Source organism: Neoarius graeffei, chromosome 15 (assembly GCF_027579695.1).
Source record: "Neoarius graeffei isolate fNeoGra1 chromosome 15, fNeoGra1.pri, whole genome shotgun sequence".
NCBI classification, from domain to species: domain Eukaryota; kingdom Metazoa; phylum Chordata; class Actinopteri; order Siluriformes; family Ariidae; genus Neoarius; species Neoarius graeffei.
The window spans coordinates 18553887-18573689 of record NC_083583.1 but is presented as its reverse complement, the minus strand read 5'-3'; the positions used below and the strand labels follow the sequence as shown (position 1 = coordinate 18573689).

Sequence of the window (19803 nt, the reverse complement as noted above, 5' to 3'; positions counted from 1 at the left end):
ATTTGCTGGCGAACAAACTGGGGAGAAAAGAGGGGATGGATGGATGTAATTGCCAAAAATGGGTTCAGTCTGATACCTTAACATTTTTTTTTTGAACCATAAATTATGATTCCATGTTTTAGAGAAAAGCCACATTTCATGATCATAACATTTCTTTTCCAGAGATGAGAGGGACAAGATAAAAATCCCCAAAGACATGGACGACGCTAAGGCACTGGGTACCGTGCTCTCCAAATATAAGGACACCTATTACACCCAAGTGCTTTTAGCTTATTTTGCTACTTATGTCTTGTATCCTTTGAACTAAATCAGATAAGATTCAGGTTTAATAATGTACCAGTTTATTGACGCTTAATGGTTTGGGATCTAATCCAGTGCCCAGAAGGTTGCACGTCTCTGTCTATAGAGAAAGGTTGCTCTCTATCTGGATGATTTTACTATTCGGGTGTAAATAGTTTAGTCCGAAGTGTCTGTAACTGTTATGTCGTTGATATGAGTAATATCTGTAATTTTTTTTTTTCTAAACGTCTTTAATTCGACCATGCAGGAAAGCTGCTGCACTTAAAATTATGAGGTTTGATCTAAAATTTGATCATTTTAACAACCTGACAAAAAGTTTGATATTAACTAACATGATGAAAATTAATATAACATAAATATATTAACACCGGCAGCAGATTCAACACCAGTTTCCCCCAGTTGATTGTGAGAGTCCCTCTGAGGTGCATGCACAGTCTGTGTGTTCAGCTGTGAGGAGACACTCTTTTTATTGTGAAGGAGTGATCCAGGTCCATCATTAGCGAAGAGCGAGCGAAAGTACTACTTTGGCTACAACGTTGTTCGGGAAAACTCCATTAGCTTAACAATGGATCTTAAAGGAACAGTCCACTGTACTTCCATAATGAAATATGCTCTTATCTTAATTGAGACGAGCTGCTCCGTACCTCTCCGAGCTTTGCGCGACCTCCCAGTCAGTCAGACGCAGTCAGACGCGCTGTCACTCCTGTTAGCAATGTAGCTAGGCTCAGCATGGCCAATGGTATTTTTTGGGGCTGTAGTTAGATGCGACCAAACTCTTCCACGTTTTTCCTGTTTACATAGGTTTATATGACCAGTGACATGAAACAAGTTCAGTTACACAAATTGAAACGTAGCAATTTTCTATGCTATGGAAAGTCCGCACTATAATGACAGGCGTACTAACACCTTCTGCGCACTTCGGCAACGCATTGATATGGAGCTCAGATATCAATGCGCTGCCGAAGCGCGCAGAAGGTGTTAGTACGCCTGTCATTATAGTGCGGACTTTCCATAGCATAGAAAATCGCTACGTTTCAATTTGTGTAACTGAACTTGTTTCATGTCACTGGTCATATAAACCTATGTAAACAGGAAAAACGTGGAAGAGTTTGGTCGCATCTAACTACGGCCCCAAAAAATACCATTGGCCTTGCTGAGCCTAGCTACATTGCTAACAGGAGTGACAGCGCGTCTGACTGCGTCTGACTGACTGGGAGGTCGCGCAAAGCTCGGAGAGGTACGGAGCAGCTCGTCTTAATTCAGATAAGAGCATATTTCATTATGGAAGTACGGTGGACTGTTCCTTTAAAGTGAATGTATACATGTTGTTTAGCAGCTGGGAGGTCCGTATGGTGAAATACCGTGACCGAGGTCTTGAAAGTACGGAGCGAGGCCCTCTGGGCCGAGGTCAGTATTCAAGGCCGAGGTCACCGTATTTCACCATACGGACCGACCTTAAGCTGGTAAATAATATATTTATTTTTTTCTTTACCAAATTCTAACAGAAAACGAGAGCGCCCGAAAGGGAAAACCGAGCCGAGCCGCCATTTTGAATCCTCATTCACGGCTGTCATGCAAATGGCTTCCTCCTCGGTATACAAGTGCACTTCCATGGCAGGAAAAAAAACTACATTTTGCCGCCTATGTAGTCCCCTATTTATACAAATAGGAGTCATTCAGGATTCAGACATGTTTTTGCTCGGCGTTAGCAACAGTTAGAGGTTTTTAGCTTTCTCCTGAAATGTTTTCTTTTATTGCTTCTTCCTCAGGGTAGTAAAACTCGCTTTCACTGTGAAGACTGTCGTTCTCGCTATCCATGCTGTAAAATTAATGCTATTCTCCTGAGAAATGCCGGCAAAAATTAAGATTTTTGATTATCTTTTATAAATAAATCTTATTTAAAAAAAGATAAATGTTGACAAAAATTTGTACTATGTTTGTTGTTGTGAACGAGCGAGTCGCCAGAGGTCTGTAACTGGGGTCCGTACCGGAGGATACAGACCTGCTCACCAGCCAATCAGAGCGCAGGATTTGATGGAAAGCGCACCGCGAAAAAAATAAAATGCCTTATTATAATGCTTTAAGATGAATATACATTATTAGTAACAACCAAAATGAATTAATAAAGCAGGGGGGGATAATATCAATTATTTATTTTATTATCAAGCACAAAATTATCGATAAATCGCGGCGTCCGGATCCCGAAAAAAGGCAGCCTTGCCTCAGGGCTAATCTCGCATGATGTCACACATGGAACCCCGGTTATCTGGGTCATTTCTGTTCATCCATGCTTGTTTACCCACTGAAATTGGATATTGTTGATGGAATCTTACAAAAATAACAATGGGAAAGCGCTGCGTCTTGTTTGGATGTTCAAATCCATATACAACAGGACATTCCGTTCATAAATTTCCGAGAAATGACACTAATCTAAAGCGACAGGGGGTGAAGTTTGTGCAAATGAAGCAGGCAGATTTCGTCTCGCCATTGGAGAAGAGTCAAGTGAGAATTTGCGAGCAAGAACTGCTATGAAGGACAGGTGTTCTTGATGGAACAGATGACCAGCCAGAAGAGAAAAAAAACAACTTGTGAAACCAGGAAGTGTGCCAACTATTCAGACATCTACATGTGCTAGTGCAGTGCCAAACGATCTGAGACCACCAGCCCAGGACAACTTGCACCTCCTGTCAAGAAGAGGAGAGCTGTGGACAAGTTAATGACAGCTCATGTAAATATGCATCTTTTTTACTATTATCAGTCGATAACCACCAGCTAATGATCTAGATTGATTAGAATATATTTACATTGGTAATAGAGTCAAGGCACGAAATGATGGACACTAATATTTGCATATTTCTATCTATTATAAAATTATAATTATGATCTTTATTAGTACATGTAGTTGCAGTAGTGATGCATGTAGTTGCTAACCTGCATGGACTGTAAGGACACTAGAGTCTCGACCCACTGTTTACCAGCGTTTACTGCACATAGATCTACAACCCCAGTTCCAAAAAAGTTGGGACAAAGTACAAATTGTAAATAAAAACGGAATACAATGATGTGGAAGTTTCAAAATTCCATATTTTATTCAGAATAGAACATAGATGACATATCAAATGTTTAAACTGAGAAAATGTATCATTTAAAGAGAAAAATTAGGTGATTTTAAATTTCATGACAACAACACATCTCAAAGTTGGGACAAGGCCATGTTTACCACTGTGAGACATCCCCTTTTCTCTTTACAACAGTCTGTAAACGTCTGGGGACTGAGGAGACAAGTTGCTCAAGTTTAGGGATAGGAATGTTAACCCATTCTTGTCTAATGTAGGATTCTAGTTGCTCAACTGTCTTAGGTCTTTTTTGTCGTATCTTCCGTTCTATGATGCACCAAATGTTTTCTATGGGTGAAAGATCTGGACTGCAGGCTGGCCAGTTCAGTACCTGGACCCTTCTTCTACGCAGCCATGATGCTGTAATTGATGCAGTATGTGGTTTGGCATTGTCATGTTGGAAAATGCAAGGTCTTCCCTGAAAGAGACATCGTCTGGATGGGAGCATATGTTGCTCTAGAACCTGGATATACCTTTCAGCATTGATGATGTCTTTCCAGATGTGTAAGCTGCCCATGCCACATGCACTAATGCAACCCCATACCATCAGAGATGCAGGCTTCTGAACTGAGCGCTGATAACAACTTAGGTCGTCCTTCTCCTCTTTAGTCCGAATGACACGGCGTCCCTGATTTCCATAAAGAACTTCAAATTTTGATTCGTCTGACCACAGAACAGTTTTCCACTTTGCCACAGTCCATTTTAAATGAGCCTTGGCCCAGAGAAGACGTCTGCGCTTCTGGATCATGTTTAGATACGGCTTCTTCTTTGAACTATAGAGTTTTGGCTGGCAACAGCGGATGATGGGGTGAATTGTGTTCACAGATAATGTTCTCTGGAAATATTCCTGAGCCCATTTTGTGATTTCCAATACAGAAGCATGCCTGTATGTGATGCAGTGCCGTCTAAGGGCCCAAAGATCACGGGCACCCAGTATGGTTTTCCGGCCTTGACCCTTACGCACAGAGATTCTTCCAGATTCTCTGAATCTTTTGATGATATTATGCACTGTAGATGATATGTTCAAACTCTTTGCAATTTTACACTGTTGAACTCCTTTCTGATATTGCTCCACTATTTGTCGGTGCAGAATTAGGGGGATTGGTGATCCTCTTCCCATCTTTACTTCTGAGAGCCACTGCCACTCCAAGATGCTCTTTTTATACCCAGTCATGTTAATGACCTATTGCCAATTGACCTAATGAGTTGCAATTTGGTCCTCCAGCTGTTCCTTTTTTGTACCTTTAACTTTTCCAGCCTCTTATTGCCCCTGTCCCAACTTTTTTGAGATGTGTTGCTGTCATGAAATTTCAAATGAGCCAATATTTGGCATGAAATTTCAAAATGTCTCACTTTTGACGTTTGATATGTTGTCTATGTTCTATTGTGAATACAGTATCAGTTTTTGAGATTTGTAAATTATTGCATTCTGTTTTTATTTACAATTTGTACTTTGTCCCAACTATTTTGGAATCGGGGTTGCACACATGACTAAGCCTACTAATAATAAATCTGATTCAAGTGTTCATTACCACCAGAATGACCACATGGGAATTATCGGAGCAAAAAAAGAAACCCGTTGATTTAATAAATGGCATTTGAACAGTTCGTCGATTTCCCGTTATCACCCACTTCATATTTTCTTTCAGTAATTACACTAAGTGTACGTTTTAAAGGTTGTATTTCTGCATTTATTGAGGTGCATGTAGATATTTTGCAGTGGCCAGCTTAGAATAAAAATCCACAAACCAGTCTGTGTTTTCCAGTTCTCTCTGGCTGGTGGTGCGCTATCGGCGGTGAGCCGGACTGTCGTAAACCAAGTGAACTGGGATCTGTTTCTCGTCTTGGGGGCTCAAAAAGATAACCGTTTATTCTGGAATATCCTTGATAATCATCTGCTCCTTCATCCAACATATAAGATTCCCAATCACGGTCAGAATTCTCTCCAAAACGTGATTCCATATCAAGACTGGTCTAACCACTGCTGTGCACAGGAACGAAATTGATAGCTGGATCTTTGTTACATGTGTGACGTCATGCACCCCTTTGGGATCTTCCGGATCAGTCTTGGCAGATTCCGTGAAAATCAGCTGATCATCTTATTGAGGTTCCGTTAATTTATGGCCTTTTGGATCAGGTATGGTTCGAAAACACATGGTCAGTCAACATAATGATTGTTGCTTTGTACAAGGGGGAAAAAAGTGTGGTTTAGGAGCATTAAGTTCACTTTAAGAGGCGGTTAAAGACGCTCTTAGCCTTAAGAGGCTTTTGGGAAACCCAGCCCTGTTCCGCATTACCTCCTGTAATATGAGACATGAAAGGCTAGGCTGAATAAATTCATAGTTTAGAGTATAAAGATGATGAAATCTGTTGTTGTCCTTAATAGTTCTCCTTCAGTCTCCAGACATTTGCCATTCCAGGTTCAATTTTCCTCAGTATCCTCTCTGGTTATCTGTATCCCTTCCCCTTGGCCCTGTTCCTGGTTTGCCTGGTAAGTGCGAATAATCGTACACATGATCACAAAGCAAATAATTACACACCGTGATGCATTTGCACTGTCGTCACTTTACTTATTATTTTGCGCTACACTGAAATGTTCTGCTCAGTAATGTACAGATGTTCTGCTTCTCAGTGCTCAGGTTTGGGAGCGTCTTTCTGCTACATGTTGTCTTATTTAGTGGGCAGACCCGTGGTGTACAAGTACCTCACAGAGAAAGCACAGAAATGGTCACAACAGGTAAGGGTGTGTGTGTGTGTGTGTTTTATATACTAATGTATCTCTAACAATTAGAATATCGTGAAAAAGTATCTCAAATTATTAGACTATTTCCTAAGATCAATCAAAAAAGGATTTACAGTAAAGAAATTTCCAACTTCTGAAAAGTATGTTCATTTAGACACTCAGTACTTGATTGGAGCTCCTTTACCACAAATTACTGCATCAATGCGGTATGGCATGGAGGCGATCAGCCTGTGGCACTGCTGAGGTACCTCAGCGGCCTTTGATAGTGCCCTTCAGCTCGTCTGTATTTTTGGGTCGGGTGTTTTTCATCTTCCTCTTGACAATACCCAGAGGTTCTCTATGGGGTTTAGGTCAGGCGAATTGGCTGGCCAATCAAGCACAGTAATATCATGGTCAGCAAACCGTTTGGTATTTGTTTTGGCACTGTGGGCAGGCGCTAAATCCTGCTGGAAAAGGAACTCAGCATCTCCATAAAGCTTGTCAGCACATGGAAGCATGAAGTGTTCTAAATCTCCTGGTAGATGGCTGTGTTGCTTTTGGACTTCATAAAACACAGTGGACCAACACCAGCAGATGACACAGCACCCCAAATCATCACAGACTGCGGAAACTTCACACCGGACTTCAAACACCTTGGATTCGGTGCATCTCCACTCTTTCTCCAGACTCTAGGACCTTGATTTCCAAAGGAAATGCAAACTTTATTTTCATCTGAAAAGTGGACTTTGGACCACTGAGCAACAGTCCAGTTCTTTCTCTCCTTAGCCCAGGTAAGCTGCTTCTGACGTTGTCTCTGGTTCAGGAGGGGCTTGATATTAGCAACGCGACAGTTGTAGCCTGTTTCTTGAAGACATCTGTGCATGGTGGCTCTTGATACACTGACACCAGCCTCAGTCCACTCCTTGTGAAGTTCACCCAAGTTCTTGAATCAACTTTTCTTGACAATCCTCTCAAGGCTGTGGTCATCCCTGTTGCTTGTGCACCTTTTCCAGCCAGCCTTTTCAGCAGTGACCTTCCGTGGCTTACCCTCCTTGTGGAGGGTGTTGATGATCATCTGGATAACTGTCAAGTCAGCAGTCTTCCCCATGATTGTGGTTGTGTGTACTGAACTACACTGAGAGATGCACAGTATTTTATACTGTTTTACTGGAACTCAAAATATGTTTTAACTATAATTTTTTTTTCAAAAATCAAAATTAAAATAAAAAAAGGCTTGAAACATTTAGTTTGTGTACTGAGTAGAGAATATATAAAAATTTTCACTTTCTTAAATAACTGATGGAAAATATTGAACTTTTTTATAATCTAATTTTTTGGTGTGTGTAGAGGATATTATACAGTTGTGCGAAGATATGAAGTTTATCTTTGAATGGTGAACGTTAACAAGTGAGTGAAGTGAAGGAGTGAAAATATTTTCAACACAAGAAGATAAACTTCATATCTTCGTGTAACTGTGTAATGTTCTTTTTATATTATATGGACACATCCACAAAAAAAAATGCAGGTTAATCAAAAGAATTTTAATTTTGAACCGGTTCACCATTTTGACAATGCGCGTCTAGTCAGCGGGAAAACACTGGAGTGATGTCACCTGAGTGAAGATATTGGAAATTATTCTATCCACGTTCACTGGATATGAGCAATCGTGCACTCTGATTGGCTACTCTCCTACAAGGCTATCAGCTCATATACCTTGAGTAGCGAAAAAGAAAATGGCGGCACGTGTTGCTGAACCAACCGAGGACGGAATAAAAGCTCTCGGAAACAAAACCACAAAAAAGCAACAGAATATGGAATAAAAGTACTTGATGGTAAGAACGTATCTGTTTTTTTTTTTTTTTTTTTTCATTTTTCAAGAATTATTATAGCATTTTCACAAATTGCTACTGTCATTTCGCCGGTTTGTTTACATTCTAAGCGGAAATGATTTTGTCGGATGTTTTGTATAAAGTTTTTATTTATCGAATTTGCAAAAAATAAAAATGGTCTGTTTCTCAAAATCAAGTGAAATGCAGATAGGATAAAACAGTTATTCCACTCAATCTAGTTATACATGGCTTATAGCCAACTCTGCACTACGTGCCTTGTCGGCTATCAGCTTGTACAACTCAATTTTGTGGAGTAGCTGTTTTTTTTTTTTTTTTTAAATCAGTGTTTTAGTTGAGTCACTAAACCTAGAGTCCCCAGTATTCAAGTCCGAGTCATTAAAAAAAATTTGAGTCGAGTCCACTATTGATCAGAGTCGAGTCCGAGAACAAGACGACATCCACACCATTTGACGGTGGCTATTGCTGCCTTTATGTGAAACCGTCTCTGCTACTGTGTTGGACTAACGTTACTGCTCGACTGCCCAATTTTAGCTAACAGGCTACAGATAAAAAGCTTGTTCATCCCTCAGCAAGCCCTGCCCACTATCAACAGGGCAAATAACATGAGAGAGGGTTAACACTAGCAGCTAGTTCATCGCTCAGCAAGCAAGCCCCGCTATCAACAGAGCAATGAACATAGCGTGTCACTTCCTTCTCTGGGTGGAGTCTTGCCAAATGACGATTGAAGTTCAAGGTTGTCCCCGTCGTCTCCTCGATAGTTCTTCTACATGTGGAACACACAGCAGTGCATTTTTTCCCACTGCACGAGAAGTCTGGAAAGCAAAGCGGACAATCCTAGAGGCTTCTCTCCAGGCATTTTAGTGCCATTAACGTTAGTTTGTTCCTGAACATGACGTATGAACAGGTGAATATGCATTCTCTTGCATGAAATTGGTATAAAAATTAATGTAGATATAAATCTTATGCTGAATTATTATGGCATGTTACAAAAAAATAAAGAAAATATCCGAGTCCTCATCTCCACGAGTTCTTAAAATTAGGGCATGAGTTGGACTCAAGTACTACAAGCCTGATATTATAATACCACACACATTTCCAGTCAGAAGTTTGGACGCCACTGTGCATTCTTGGGTTTTTTTTTGGGGGGGGGGTCTGGATTTTGACCATTTTCTACATTGTAGAACAATACTAAAGACATCAAAATTATGAAATAACATCTGGAACATGTATGGAATTATGTGGTAAACAAAAAAAAAAGTTTCATATTTTAGATTCTTCAAAGTAGCCAGTGTTTACCTTAATGATGCTTTGCACACTATTGGCATTATCTCAACCAACTTCATGAGGTAGTCACCTGGAATGCTTTTCAATTAACAAGTGTGCCTTGTCAAAAGTTAATTAGTGCAATTTCTTGCCTCCTTAATGCATTTGAGATCAAATAGTAAATGATAAAAATACAGTAAATGGCTCTATACCACAACTGTAGTAATCCATATTATGCCAAGAACCGCCCAACTAAGTAAAGAGAAACGACATCCATCGCAATGCACCAGAAGGCGCGTCCAAACTTTTTGATTTGTATGTGTACTGTATATGCTGAAGGCAAAATCTTCTAAATAATTCTTGTTTGGTTCCTTTAATATACAGTGAAATGATAAAGTCCTGCCTTTATCTGTAGGTCGATAAGCACCGAGAACACCTCATCAATTACATCATCTTTCTGAGAATTACGCCTTTCCTCCCAAACTGGTTTATCAACATCACGTCCCCAGTCATCAATGTTCCTCTGGGAGTCTTCTTCTTTGGTACATTTATCGGTAAGAAAGACAAAGAGCATTTTTTTATATACATAATTTAAAAAAAATGTAGTCTTCATTTTATACTTCCAAATTCTCTTACAGTGGTGCTTGAAAGTTTGTGAACCCTTTAGAATTTTCTATATTTTTGCATAAATATGACCTCAAACATGGTCAGATTTTCACACAAGCCTTAAAAGTAGATGATAAAGAGAACCCAATTTAACAAATGAGTCAAAAATACTACATTTGGTCATTTATTTATTGAGGAAAATGATCCAATATTGTATATCAGTGAGTGGCAAAAGTATGTGAACCTGTTTTCAGTGTCTCGTGTGTCCCTTGCGCAGCAATAACTGCAAGTAAACGTTTGTAGTAACTGTTGATTAATCCAGCACATCAGCTTAGAGGAATTTTAGCCCATTCCTCTGTAGAGAACAGCTTCAGCTCTGGGATGTTGGTGGGTTTCCTCACATGAACTGTTCACACAACATTTCTGTCGGATTAAGGTCAGGACTTTGACTTGGCCATTCCAAGCCATTAACTTTATTCTTCTTTCACCGATCTTTGGTAGAAATGGCTTGTGTGCTTACAGTCGTTGTTTTGTTTCATGACCCACTTTCTCTTAAGATTTAGTTTATGAGCAGAATACAGGGGTGATAGCGTTCCGGCGCCGCGCCGGATTTCCGGCGCGCCGTGGCTGGGGGAAAAAAAAAATCTAGTTTGCCCATTGTCCTGTGTCATTCTGAGATGCGCAGATAGACAGTAAAGGGAATTCCGAATTCCCTTTACTGTCTATCTGCGCATCTCAGAATGACACAGGACAATGGGCGAACTAGATTTTTTTTTTTTTCCCCAGCCACGGCGCGCCGGAAATCCGGCGCGGCGCACCAGAACACTATCACCCCTGAGAATAATTCCATTAGAATTTGCTGGAATAATTCAGAATTCATTGGTTCATTAATGATGCTAAGGTAAGATCGTCCTGGCCCAGATGCAAGAAAACAGGCCCAAACCATGATACTACCACCACCATGTTTCACAGATGGGTTTAAGGTTCTTATGCTGGAATGCAGTGTTTCTTCCTTTCTCCAAACATAACGCTTCTCATTGAGACTGAAAAGTTCTATTTTGGTCTCATCTGTCCACCAAATTTTTCCAATATCCTCCTGACTTGTCCACTTGATCTTTAGCAAGTTGTAGACAGGCAGCAATGTTCTTTTTGGAGAACAGTAGCTTTCCCCTTGCAACCTCACCATGCACACCATTGTTGTTCAGTGTTCTCCTGATGGTGGACTCATGAACCTTAACATTAGCCAACGTGAGAGAAGCCTTCAGTTGATTAGAAGTTATCCTGAGTTCCTTTGTGACTTTGCCGACTATTACACACTTTGTTCTTGGAGTGATCTTTGTTGTGTTGGTCAAACATTGCTGGGGAGGAGAACAGTGATCTTGAATTTCTTCCATCTGTCTGACTGTGGATTGGTGGAGTCCAAACTCTTTTGAGATGGTTTTGTAACATTTTCCAGTCTGATGAGCATCAACAACTTTTTTTCTGAGGTCTTCAGGAATCTCCTTTGTTCATGTGGTTATACACTTCCACAAACATGTGCTGTGAAGATCAGACTTTAATAGGTCTGGGGTTTATTTATTTATTTATTTAAAAAAATTTTCATTAATGATGGCAAAATGTCCTGGCCCAGATGCAGAAAAACAGGTCCGAACTATGATACTACCACCACCATGTTTCACAGAAATTTCCAACAGCCTTCTGGCTTGTCCATATTATCTGAGGAAATATGTCAAATCAAAATAAAGAAGCTTACTTCCTAATTTTTTTTTTACTGAAGTAAAAAAAAAAAAAAATCCTAATAAAGTACTGTTTTACATGTACAGTGGTGCTTGAAAGTTTGTGAACCTTAGAATTTTCTATATTTCTGCATAAATATGACCTAAAACAAGATCAGATTTTCACACAAGTCTTAAAAGTAGATAAAGAGAACCCAGTTAAACAAATGAGACAAAATCATTATACTTGGTCATTTATTTATTGAGGAAAATGATCCAATATTACACATCTGTGAGTGGCAAAAGTATGTGAACCTCTAGGATTAGCAGTTAATTTGAAGGTGAAATTAGAGTCAGGTGTTTTCAATCAATGGGATGACAATCAGGTGTGAGTGGGCACCCTGTTTTATTTAAAGAACAGGGATCTATCAAAGTCTGATCTTCACAACACGTTTGTGGAAGTGTATCATGGCATGAACAAAGGAGATTTCTGACGACCTCAGATAAAGTGTTGTTGATGCTTATCAGGCTGGATAAGGTTACAAAACCATCTCTAGAGTTTGGACTCCACCAATCCAGTCAGACAGATTGTGTACAAATGGAGGAACTTCAAGACCATTGTTACCCTCCCCAGGAGTGGTTGACCAACAGAGATCACTTCAAGAGCAAGGTGTGTAATAGTCAGCGAGGTCACAAAGGACCCCAGGGTAACTTCTAAGCAACTGAAGGCCTCTCTCACATTGGCTAATATTAATGTTCATGAGTCCACCATCAGGAGAACACTGAACAACAATGGTGTGCATGGCAGGGTTGCAAGGAGAAAGCCACTGCGTTCCAAAAAGAACATTGTTGCTTGTCTGCAGTTTGCTAAAGATCACGTGGACAAGCTAGAAGGCTATTGGAAAAATGTTTTGTGGACGGATGAGACCAAAATAGAACTTTTTGGTTTAAATGAGAAGCGTTATGTTTGGAGAAAGAAGAACACTGCATTCCAGCATAAGAACCTTATCCCATCTGTGAAACATGGTGGTGGTAGTATCATGGTTTGGGCCTGTTTTGCTGCATCTGGGCCAGGACAGCTTGCCATCATTGATGGACCAATGAATTCTGAATTATACCAGCGAATTCTAAAGGAAAATGTCAGGACATCTGTCCATGAACTGAATCTCAAGAGAAGGTGGGTCATGCAGCAAGACAACGACCCTAAGCACACAAGTCGTTCTACCAAAGAATGGTTAAAGAAGAATAAAGTTAATGTTTTGGAATGGCCAAGTCAAAGTCCTGACCTTAATCCAATCGAAATGTTGTGGAAGGACCTGAAGCGAGCAGTTCATGTGAGGAAACCCACCAACATCCCAGAGTTGAAGCTGTTCTGTACGGAGGAATGGGCTAAAATTCCTCCAAGCCGGTGTGCAGGACTGATCATCAGTTACCGTAAATGTTTAGTTGCAGTTATTGCTGCACAAGGGGGTCACACCAGATACTGAAAGCAAAGGTTCACATACTTTTGCCACTCACAGATATGTAATATTGGATCATTTTCCTCAATAAATAAATGACCAAGTATAATATTTTCGTCTCATTTGTTGAACTGAGTTCTCTTTATCTACTTTTAGAACTTGTGTGAAAATCTGATGATGTTTTAGGTCATATTTATGCAGAAATATAGAAAATTCTGAAGGGTTCACAAACTTTCAAGCACCACTGTAATCCTGTGGGAAGTGACCCCTTTTTATCCCCCGCTGGCCGAAAGGCCCAAAGAGGGATTATGTCATGACGATGTCCGTCCGTCCTGGGAAGGGTGCTCACTTTCTAAAATCGACTTCTCTCGCAATTTTTAGAGGAATTTCATAAAACTCGGCAGGATTCTTTGTTATATGTTGGTAGTACGCATGTTGTAATTTGGTTCAATTCGGTCACATTTTACCAGAGTTACAGCCCTTGATTAACAAAATTATACCTTGACAATTTTGTGAGTGTGTTTTCCTTCTGAAATCAACTCCTCTCTCAATTTGTGGAGGAATTTCATGAAACTTGGCAGAAGGCATTGTTAGATGTCGGCTGTACACACATTTTGTTCAATTCAGTCGCATTTTACCAGAGTTACAGCCCTTGATTAACAACCTTGTACTTTCACAATTTCATGAAGGTGTGCTCGCCTTCTGACATCAACTCCTCTCATAATTTTTGGACGAATTTCTCGAAGCTTGGTGTAAAAGGCTTTGTTATATGACGGTAATGCGCATATTGCGATTTAATTTACTTTGTGAAAATTTTCCCGGAGTTTTGACCCTTGATTAAATAACTTTTGACAATTTCATAAGGGTGTACATTCTTCTGAAATCAACTCCTCTCACAATTTGGGGAGGAATTTCACCAAACTTGGCAAAAGGCTTTGTTGTATGACAGTTATGCGCATATTGAAATTTTGTTTAATTTGGACAGATTTTACCAGAGTTATGCCCTTGATTATTAACAAACTTGTACTTTGGCAATTTCATCAAGGTGTGCTTGCTTTCTGAAATCAACTTCCCTCACAATTTTTGGAGGAATTTCATGTAATTTGGCAAAAAAAAAAAATTATCCCCCGCTGGCCGAAAGGCCCGAAGGGGGGTTATGTCGTAGCGATGTCTGTCCGTTTGTCCCGGGAAGGGTGCTCACCTTCTGAAATCAACTCCTCTCACAATGTTTGGAGGAATTTCACAAAACGTGGCAGGATTCTTTGTTATATGTCGTTAATATACATATTGCAATTTCGTTCAGTTCAGTCACATTTTCCCAGAGTTATAGCATGGTTTCCAGCGGGGGATATTGTGCTTTCAGAGCACTTTTGTTATTACAAATGAATGCTGTCTGCATCTTTTTTTCTTCTTCACAGCAAGGTTTCTGAAGGTTAACTTTTCAGGTGGCTCCAGCTCACCCGTTACCCTCAGTCGGATAAGTTTTAACTGGTGTACAAATTTGAATTAAATGAATTCCAGTTAATTTGTTTTCAGTCTGGAGACCAGAGTGCTGGTGAAACCTCTTCATATTACTAGTCAATGAATATAAGAATATTGACGCTAGGGATGAGCGAGTACAGCTGTATCTGTTGAAGTATCCGTACCCGGGAGTGGGCGGGGCCTAACCCGGAAGTGGGTCTGGTTGTCTTGAAATGGGCAGGGCTTTAACCAGTATGTTATTTTAAGCATGCAATTGATATGGGTTGATCAGAAATTGTTATATTTATTGCTGATTAGAAAACTATTTACAGGACAGCATCAGCATTGCGCTTCAGATCAATGGTTTTGATCACGATAGCAAACGAACTATTTACAGAACAAGTTTTGCAACGATGAAGACAACACATGCGGTTGCAATTATGAAATGAAATGTAAGAGTTTTCATACTCAACATAACTTTTTTTTAACTTTTTTTTTTTATGATCAGTGTGATTTTATTTATTTATTTTTTCCACACCAGGGGGGTGTGTGTGTGTGTGTGTGTGTGTGTGTGTGTGTGTGTGTGTGTGTAGCTTAATTTGTAATATTATTTATACCACTACTACCTAGAAAGTGTCAGACACTCAGTGCGTGAAGTAAAATAAAACTGGTTAGAGCCAACTGACGGTTTAAAAAAAAACTCCGACAACCGGCAGTGTGTGTGTGTGTGGCTTAATTTGTAATACTTATACCACTACTACCTTTATTTTTACATGAATTACAGCAAGAAAGTGTCACTCAATGCGTGAAGTAAAAAAAACCCGTTTTTAACCGACGGTTAAAAAAAGAAGAAAAAATCTCCGACAGGCAGAGATGCAACGCGAGTCACTTTCTACCAAGCACTACGTCTGAATGAACCCATGTTTACCAGAACTCTACTGGTTATAAGTAAGTACGAAATGAAATAAAAACAAACTTGAAGCTGAAGAAACCTGAAACGTTAACGGAAAAGAGCTGCGAACCTGAGTGACTGAGGGAGAGACAGAGAGCTGTTCTCTGTGTGAGTGAGCAGAGCGGTGTGTGTAGGGGAGGGGCGCTGTGACGCTGTGTGAGGATTTTCATTCAGTCCGAGCACAGATATTGACTCATATTACTCGTATAATACTCGTACTCGGCAAAAGTGCTTTATCCGTACCGGATACTCGTTTCAGCCGAGTATCCGGCTCAATTCTAATTGACGCTATTTTGAGTTGAAATTATTTAATTGCCAGTACACTAATGTTGCAACGAACTAAAATCTTGTCTATCTTTGGGGCATTCACTGGAATGTCACACTAGCAGCTCAAATTCTCTTGATTTTCGAAAGCAGCAAAGGTAAACAATCACCTCATCACCAGCATTAAACCAGTCTTTATTATGACGAATCACAATGAATCTAATTTTGATAGCAAGCTAGTACTGTTTGGAGCGTTATTATGGAAACACAAGTACTGATTTGAAATAATTCACAGAATCACTCCAGCCAGCACTCCAAATGAAGTGTGAAAGCATCCTGCTGGTGGATATGAAATAGCATTTTTTTTTTTTCTCTGACAGTTTCAGCTTCTCAGTGTGCTCTCGCATCTCTCTTTCTTTCAGGAGTTGCTCCTCCATCTTTCGTAGCGATAAACGCCGGAACGACACTCTACAAGCTGACCACAGCAGGCGAAGCCGTGTCCTGGTATTCTTTGGCCGTGCTGGCTGTCCTGGCCGTCGTCTCTATTCTCCCAGTGTGCTTCCAGAGAAAGCTGCAGGAAAAGATGGAGTAAAGTGCCACCTCACTTCTTCTACCCGTCATCGAGTTCACCCTGCTTCTCCTGGTCCTCATACGCACAACTGTGCTTTTCTTTCACGATGAGCCCAGAACTGTTGAACTCAGACTAGCTCGTGATCAAATGTTTGTTCTTTTTCTTTGTCACAGAATGAACATTTATATCTGTTTTCTTTTTGTTTTTCACCAACCTTGTGTCGGAATTAACGCTCCTACATGGAGTCATTTATTTTTAAATTTTCTAACTTTCAAGCAATACCTGAAGGTGAGGTGGTTTTAGCCCATGTTGCATCGGCAGCACAAACAGGGTGCTATGTTGGAAGAAATTTAAATACATCATCCGTCACATATGTCGTGCGCATATTATATTTTATTATATTATATGATGCAGTACATGGAGGATATTACACAGTTGCACGAAGATATGAAGTTTATCTTCGAGCCGTGAACATATTTTCAACATGAGAAGATAAACTTCATGGACGCATCTACCCAAAAAAATACGCAAGTTAATTAAAAAAATTGTTTTTGAATTTTATTTAAAAATGTAATTTTGAATCGGTTCCCGCACATCTAGTCAGCGGGAAAATACTGGAAGTGACATCATTGGAGTGAAATATCGGGGGGAAATATGTCAGTCAGATCCATGATGTGTTTTGTTTGAAAAATGCGAGTTTTTCGACACGAGAAGATAAACTTCAGATCTTCAAGCCGACATGTGATTTTCTTTTTATTATACAGACACATTCACAAACATAAAGTACCCAAATTTATCAAGACAATTCATCGATTTCGATGAGCGAGAATATTTGACGGCTATTCCACAAAATCGAATTGTACCCGAGCTGATAGCCGATGAAGCGAGTTAGCTATAAGCCATGTACGATGAGATTGAGTGGAATAACTATTTTATTCTATCCACATTCACTGGATTTTGAGAAAGAGAGCCTCCTTTTTTTTTTTTTTTGTTGCAAATTCGATAAATAGAAGCTTTATCTGAAATGTCCGACAAAATAATTTCCGCTTAGAATGTAAACAAACCGGCGCAATGACAGTAGTGATTTGTGAAAAATGCTATAATTCTTGAGAAATTAAAAAAAAAAGATACGTTCTTACCATCAAATACTTTTATTCCATATTTTGTTGGGCTTTTTTGTATTTATTTATCTCATCTCGTTATCTGTAGCCGCTTTATCCTGTTCTACAGGGTCGTAGGCAAGCTGGAGCCTATCCCAGCTGACTATGGGCGAAAGGCGGGGTACACCCTGGACAAGTCGCCAGGTCATCACAGGGCTGACACATAGACACAGACAACCATTCACACTCACATTCACACCTACGGTCAATTTAGAGTCACCAGTTAACCTAACCTGCATGTCTTTGGACTGTGGGGGAAACCGGAGCACCCGGAGGAAACCCACGCGGACACGGGGAGAACATGCAAACTCCACACAGAAAGGCCCTCGCCGGCCACGGGGCTCGAACCCGGACCTTCTTGCTGTGAGGCGACAGCGCTAACCACTACACCACCGTGCCGCCCATATTTATTTATTTACTTTTTTTGGGGGGGGGTTGTTTTCGATTATTTTTTATTTCATCCTCCATTGGTTCAGCAACATGCTTCACCATTTTGTTTTTCTCTATTCATGGTATATGAGCTGATATCCTAATAGTAGAGTAGCCAATCAGAGCGCGCAATTGCTCATATCCGGTGAATGTGGATAGAATAATGAAAAATATGTCACGGTTTTGTTTCTCCATGTCCTGAATGTAGCTCATATGAAAAATATGAGTGGTGTGTTTCCCAGTAAAACACTCATGTCAATATAATATAATATAATATATGATACAATCTCTGAGCACGATTTGTGACACCAAATTATATTTATAAAGCCTCATATGTATTGTCTTTTTTTTTTTTGGTCATTTCAAGAGTTTGTGTATGCTTTAATCCATTTTGTCTTCAATAGCAGGTTACTGGAAATAGATTGCGGTGACCCTTTTGATTTCTTTCTCCGTCGAGAACATAAAAGGGGGGGGAAACAGTAATTAAAGGTAGATTTTAATTGAAAAGTCTGACTGAAAGGCAGAAGGAACCTCATGAATTGTAACTATATTTACAGAAAAATAAGTAAGATATATCAGAAACGCATTTCTGCACAGCGAGCAGACTTGTTTGCACTGAATATAAGCATTTTAGGGGGGGAATTTTCTACCCCATCAAGGTAGAAGCCGGATACCTCATTCTGTATCATCTCTGTCTTTACTACACTTTTCTCCAAAGCATCAGGTCGTCCCTTAGTTCCCAGTCCTGGTTCTGGAAGTACTCCTGCTCTGTGTAGTGTTTTCTTTCCTGAGCTAATCAGCGAATAAATGAGTTGATCAAAAGGTACAGGGATTGACTCGGCTCCTGTCGGACCAGGATGGGAACGTGCAGTTTAGTCTCTTTTTGAATCTGATTGTTTTCTACAGCTCGGAGACATCATGTCTATCACTGCATATGTCCTATTGAACCTCTGTCATCATTTTAAAAGCGCCTCCATATTTCTACAGTGTCTTTACTTTTTCTTATGTTTTGTTCATGGCGACTATATTCTTTCTCATCTCTTGCAATTTGAATTGCCTACACACACGCACGCGCACACAGTATTACATTACATTGAACATGAGGGATGTTCTTCATATGCAAATGCTACTAATTGATCGCTTTCTTTCAAATGCAATTATTAAATGTTATATAATGAGGATATTTATTATAAAATCATTAAAACATGGTTCCCTTCACTTACTTTTAACGACTGTTTATTGTGTTTATGATCGGATCTACTTCTGGTGATAAATCTATAAGAAGAACAGGACAAACATGGAGATCAAACACACTTCAGGAATAAAGGATAGGAAGCTAGAAGAGGCTTCAGTTCAAGAGCAGTGACCATACATTTAGCTCCGTTTGACCACCTAAAGTAGATGGATATCGAAGAACGATAGACTGAATATGACAGATAACTAGGTTATTTGTTAAGGATTTAATCTATACATTCCTGGGGGGGGAAACTGACTCATCTTATTCTGTCTTCTGATTTTAGCAGTCTGTTTTCCCAGACGTTCCTCAGAGACGCTCTATAGACCACACCTCTTGCAGGAGTTGTAGGCGTTTTTATGGACATCTAGTTAGATACATCTCTTCAAATTTTCAAACCAGTTGGGTTAAGGTCAAGTGACGAGCCATGCCAGTACAGCCAACAAATATCTCAGGTTTGTGCAGCTTTTTTTTGGCAGCGTTAAGGTGTGTTTGGAGAAATTATAGAAGATTTCTTAAAACAATTTGAGAGGTAATGTGTGATGCTGTCAGTCTCAGAAAGTATATATCTGAATAAGAAGAGGGATATCTCATTACAATGGCACCTGTCAAGGATATCTTGGGCAGCAAGAGAACAGTCAGTTCTTGGAGTCGATGTGTTGGAAGCAGGAAAAATGGGCAAGCGTAAGGATCTGAGCTG

The 19803-nt window shown here is 39.9% G+C and overlaps 1 protein-coding gene across 2 annotated transcripts in view; it reads left to right on the top strand.

Moving 5' to 3' along the window:
- tmem41b (transmembrane protein 41B) overlaps positions 1–17639 on the top strand; it is a 46686-nt gene extending 29047 nt beyond the window's left edge. For both annotated transcript variants that reach the window (XM_060940433.1, XM_060940432.1), the window contains exons 3-7: positions 163–291; positions 5814–5907; positions 6049–6153; positions 9667–9805; positions 16132–17639. In XM_060940433.1, the coding sequence (XP_060796416.1) occupies positions 163–291; positions 5814–5907; positions 6049–6153; positions 9667–9805; positions 16132–16301 (637 nt within the window). In that variant the 3' untranslated portion in view covers positions 16302–17639. The remainder of the gene's footprint in view (positions 1–162; positions 292–5813; positions 5908–6048; positions 6154–9666; positions 9806–16131) is intronic.
- The last annotated feature ends 2164 nt before the right edge of the window (positions 17640–19803 follow it).